The sequence below is a fragment of the Helianthus annuus genome, chromosome 11 (assembly GCF_002127325.2).
Source record: "Helianthus annuus cultivar XRQ/B chromosome 11, HanXRQr2.0-SUNRISE, whole genome shotgun sequence".
Taxonomy (NCBI): domain Eukaryota; kingdom Viridiplantae; phylum Streptophyta; class Magnoliopsida; order Asterales; family Asteraceae; genus Helianthus; species Helianthus annuus.
In genome coordinates this window covers 8,469,088-8,472,433 of record NC_035443.2, presented here as the reverse complement: position 1 = coordinate 8,472,433, position 3,346 = coordinate 8,469,088, and the positions used below count along the sequence as shown (strand labels likewise).

The 3,346-nt window shown below is 37.3% G+C and overlaps 1 protein-coding gene across 1 annotated transcript; it reads right to left on the bottom strand.

Moving 5' to 3' along the window:
• Positions 1-509: 509 nt before the first annotated feature.
• LOC110891712 (zinc-finger homeodomain protein 5) lies at positions 510-1,511 on the bottom strand. The gene has a single exon (XM_022139325.2). It carries the CDS (start codon positions 1,459-1,461, stop codon positions 793-795), a length of 669 nt encoding a protein of 222 aa, XP_021995017.1. The 5' UTR covers positions 1,462-1,511; the 3' UTR covers positions 510-792.
• Positions 1,512-3,346: the final 1,835 nt, after the last annotated feature.

The window sequence follows — 3,346 nt, the reverse complement described above, 5'->3', positions numbered from 1 at the left end:
AAACTTACAGGACTAACAAAGGACATCGTTTTATATCGTGACAAGATACAGACAAAGTACAGACACAAGTGCACCAACACAACTAGCTTTAGAAAATGTTCCTAACTACAGTTACAATATCACTACAAAATCAAGTACTCAAATTACACGAGTAGAACTACCCAAATCATAATCTTAAGTTAGTGTGTGTTATTGGATCCTCATAGGCTCTTAGCTCTTAAATCATACAAGGTTTTTGACTTCTTGAATGATGCATCTAGGGTACATGCATTATTGTGTAGGTACGACCCATTAGGGCACAAGGAAGACCAAGAAATATAGGGTATAGTACCTTCACAATGAAAGCTCTATGAACCATACAAGAAGAAGCAAAGGCAATTGATACTATAAATTCATGGAGGAAATTAATCTTCTGATCATTCTTGTGATAGTCTCGTGTTTAATTACTGGAAGTAGAATGAAAATATGCACATAAAATCTGTAACTATCTGGGATTTGTTTTTCTGGAACATTATCAAATGCATATATTTTTATTCATAGTTATTGTACTTTCTCAAAATATTTTAATCAAAAGATGGGATCTATTCATAGGAATAGAGTTGAAATAGCACAAACATAATATAGTAATTTATCTTAATTGAAATCTTGGATACTATATAATATACTATCTCCATTCACCAACCTGCACACTTAAACTCTATGCCCATTATTGGGGTCATGAAAAAGATTTTAGTTGAAATAGCACAAACATAATATAGTTTTCTTGAATTCTTGATTTTAGTTGAGCTTAATTCAATCTTGCGGATCTTGTTTCTTCCTGAAAGCTTGTTTACAGTTATGCATCCATACTTTGAACACTTTCTTACTGACTCCAACTTCATTGCAGAATTGTAGAATTTCTTGTTCATCTTGGTTTTGAATCATCCACCCTAGTTTTTCTGCAAAATCATGCATTTTTTGCTTTTGCCCTTCTGTGAATTTTGTTCGGAATCTCTTCTTTAATGGCTGTCCTGTTGCAACAGCAAGAGGTGGGTTGTGTATAGCAGGCATCCGTGTGTTGAAATGCGACTCGCTGTCCATTTCTCGACGGTGGAAACTCCTGTGGCATTCGCAGGCAGCGCATATCATACCTTCTGGTGTGCCCTCTTCTCCATTGGCCATGAATTCCCCACACCCATCTACAACATAGAGACCCATGCTGGTAGCATGGTTCTTTTGGCATTCGCGATAACTGACCACCACACCAGCCTCAACATTATTCGATGAGGGTGGTGGCAGTGGTCGTGGCCGTGGCGGAGGCATCGGATCTTGGTTTGATTCTCTTCTTTCTCTTTGTGCTTCCATTTGGTCTTCATGGAATCCATGATCTAGGATTTCATTTGATGAATTAAAAGGTGCATAAGTGAATATGGAAGATGATCCTTGATTAAATTGAGGGTTGTTGTGATTTATATTTGACATCTAATCTCTCTCTCTCTAAACTACTGTTACACTCCTGAATATCTCTCATACACTCCCTTCTAATCTTATATTATACAATCTAAAAAGTAAATGCAGAAAAAAAAACTAATTGATATTAATCAATGGGTGATTGGGTGATGCTAAAGAGACACCACCTCAGTGTATGTCACATCATACTAGTCGTATAATGTCAAATCAAGTCTGCACACCAGATTTTGTCACATTATAGGTGCTGTATGATAGGGTAAAAATAGTCATACAGGCGGTAGTGGTCATTTCATTACCAGTGAAGCACTTTTATATTTTTTTTTCCGGTAGTAATTCTAGGAACGATTGCATTTAACGTAGGCCTACTGGTTCAAGAACCATCAATGATTGGTGAACCGGCAGATCCGTTTGCAACCCCTTTTGAAATATCACCCGAATCGTATTTGCTTCCCGTATTTCAAGTCAAGCATATGATACAGGCCTTAAGATTTGGCCAATGACACCTGATCATATGACAATATGACCATTTTTTGTTTGTCATATGACTAATACAATAACCATTTTCCCTTTTCATACAATCCACATGACACATTAGTGGTGTTTGGATAGCATGATAGTGGTATTTATACCTAAAGATGCACTAGACTTTAGTAAAATAAAATCTTGATATTTTTCTATCTACATGGGACCCTTAGTTAAGACTTTGCTTGATGTATAATTGATGCAATGGATTGTAACAGCTCTATAACATACATACACTGATACACGATGACATCCAGGTTTTTGGGCATGGGATTTGCAAACAGAAAACATGAATAGAAATAGAAAGTAGTGTACGGGGTAGGGTAGGGTAGGGTGGGGTAGGGGTTGTGGTTGTGGTTTAGGAAGTGTCTGCACAGGGCCAACTGAAAACAAACTAATAAATGTAGATGGGTCTGGTTTGGAGTTGAAAAGTATCAAGTTTGTAAGGCAGGTGTCATTGGCTGGTCTGCTTCAGTCCTTCAGCTACTAAAATATATAAATTAATCAAGTCAGATAAAAAAAACAAATCAAATAAAATTGAAAACTATGTTCCATTCATCAAATCGTTAAAGTTGAAAAATGTGTTCCATTCTTTAAATTGTATATACTCTTCAAATCGTTGTTTCTTAAGGTCCAAGAATCGTGTAAAAATGGGGAAAGTGGTGGTCGTTTGTTAGGATCGGAGCACACACACGAACACGAGTCACACGCACGCTCAGCTCACAATCAAGAACACAAAGATTTATAGTGGTTCGGTCCGGCTCTGACCTACGTCCACTCTCGGTAACTAGGAGGTTTTTATTTCTTTGTGATACTACGATTACAATACAGATGGATCTCTTATAAAGAGATTAGATAAGAATTTGTCAAACAAAGAAATTAATGCAGCAGAAGAAATGGATCAACACACTGTTGTCTTCAACCACTTCTTTTGACAGGCTGCAAACATGGTTGCAGGTTTCCCACATGTTTTCTGCCGCTACTTTTGACAAACCACAAGAGTGGCTTCACACTCAACAATCTCCCACTTGAAGCCACGGAACAATCTTCACCTGTGTTTCAAATGTGCATCTGTATTTCTGTAAGAAACTTTAGCTCATTCCTAGTTACCCGGCCTTCTCTTCAATTATACTGAAGGCTAGTTGAAGCTATGCAAAGCTTCAACTTCTCTAAGGTGACAACCTTAGTCAACATATCAGCTGGATTTTCAGTTCCTTTGATCTTCTCCAACTTCAGAGTGCCATCATTAATTCTTTCTCTGATGAAGTGATATCTCAGCTGTATGTGCTTTGTCTTCGAATGGAAGACAGGATTCTTTGCAAGATGAATTGCACTTTAATTGTCACAGAATAGTGCACAATCATCTTGTTCTTTT

Coding starts and splice junctions, on each gene's coding strand:
- LOC110891712 (XM_022139325.2), bottom strand. CDS start 1,461: ATGTCAAATATAAATCACAACAACCCTCAATTTAATCAAGGATCATCT.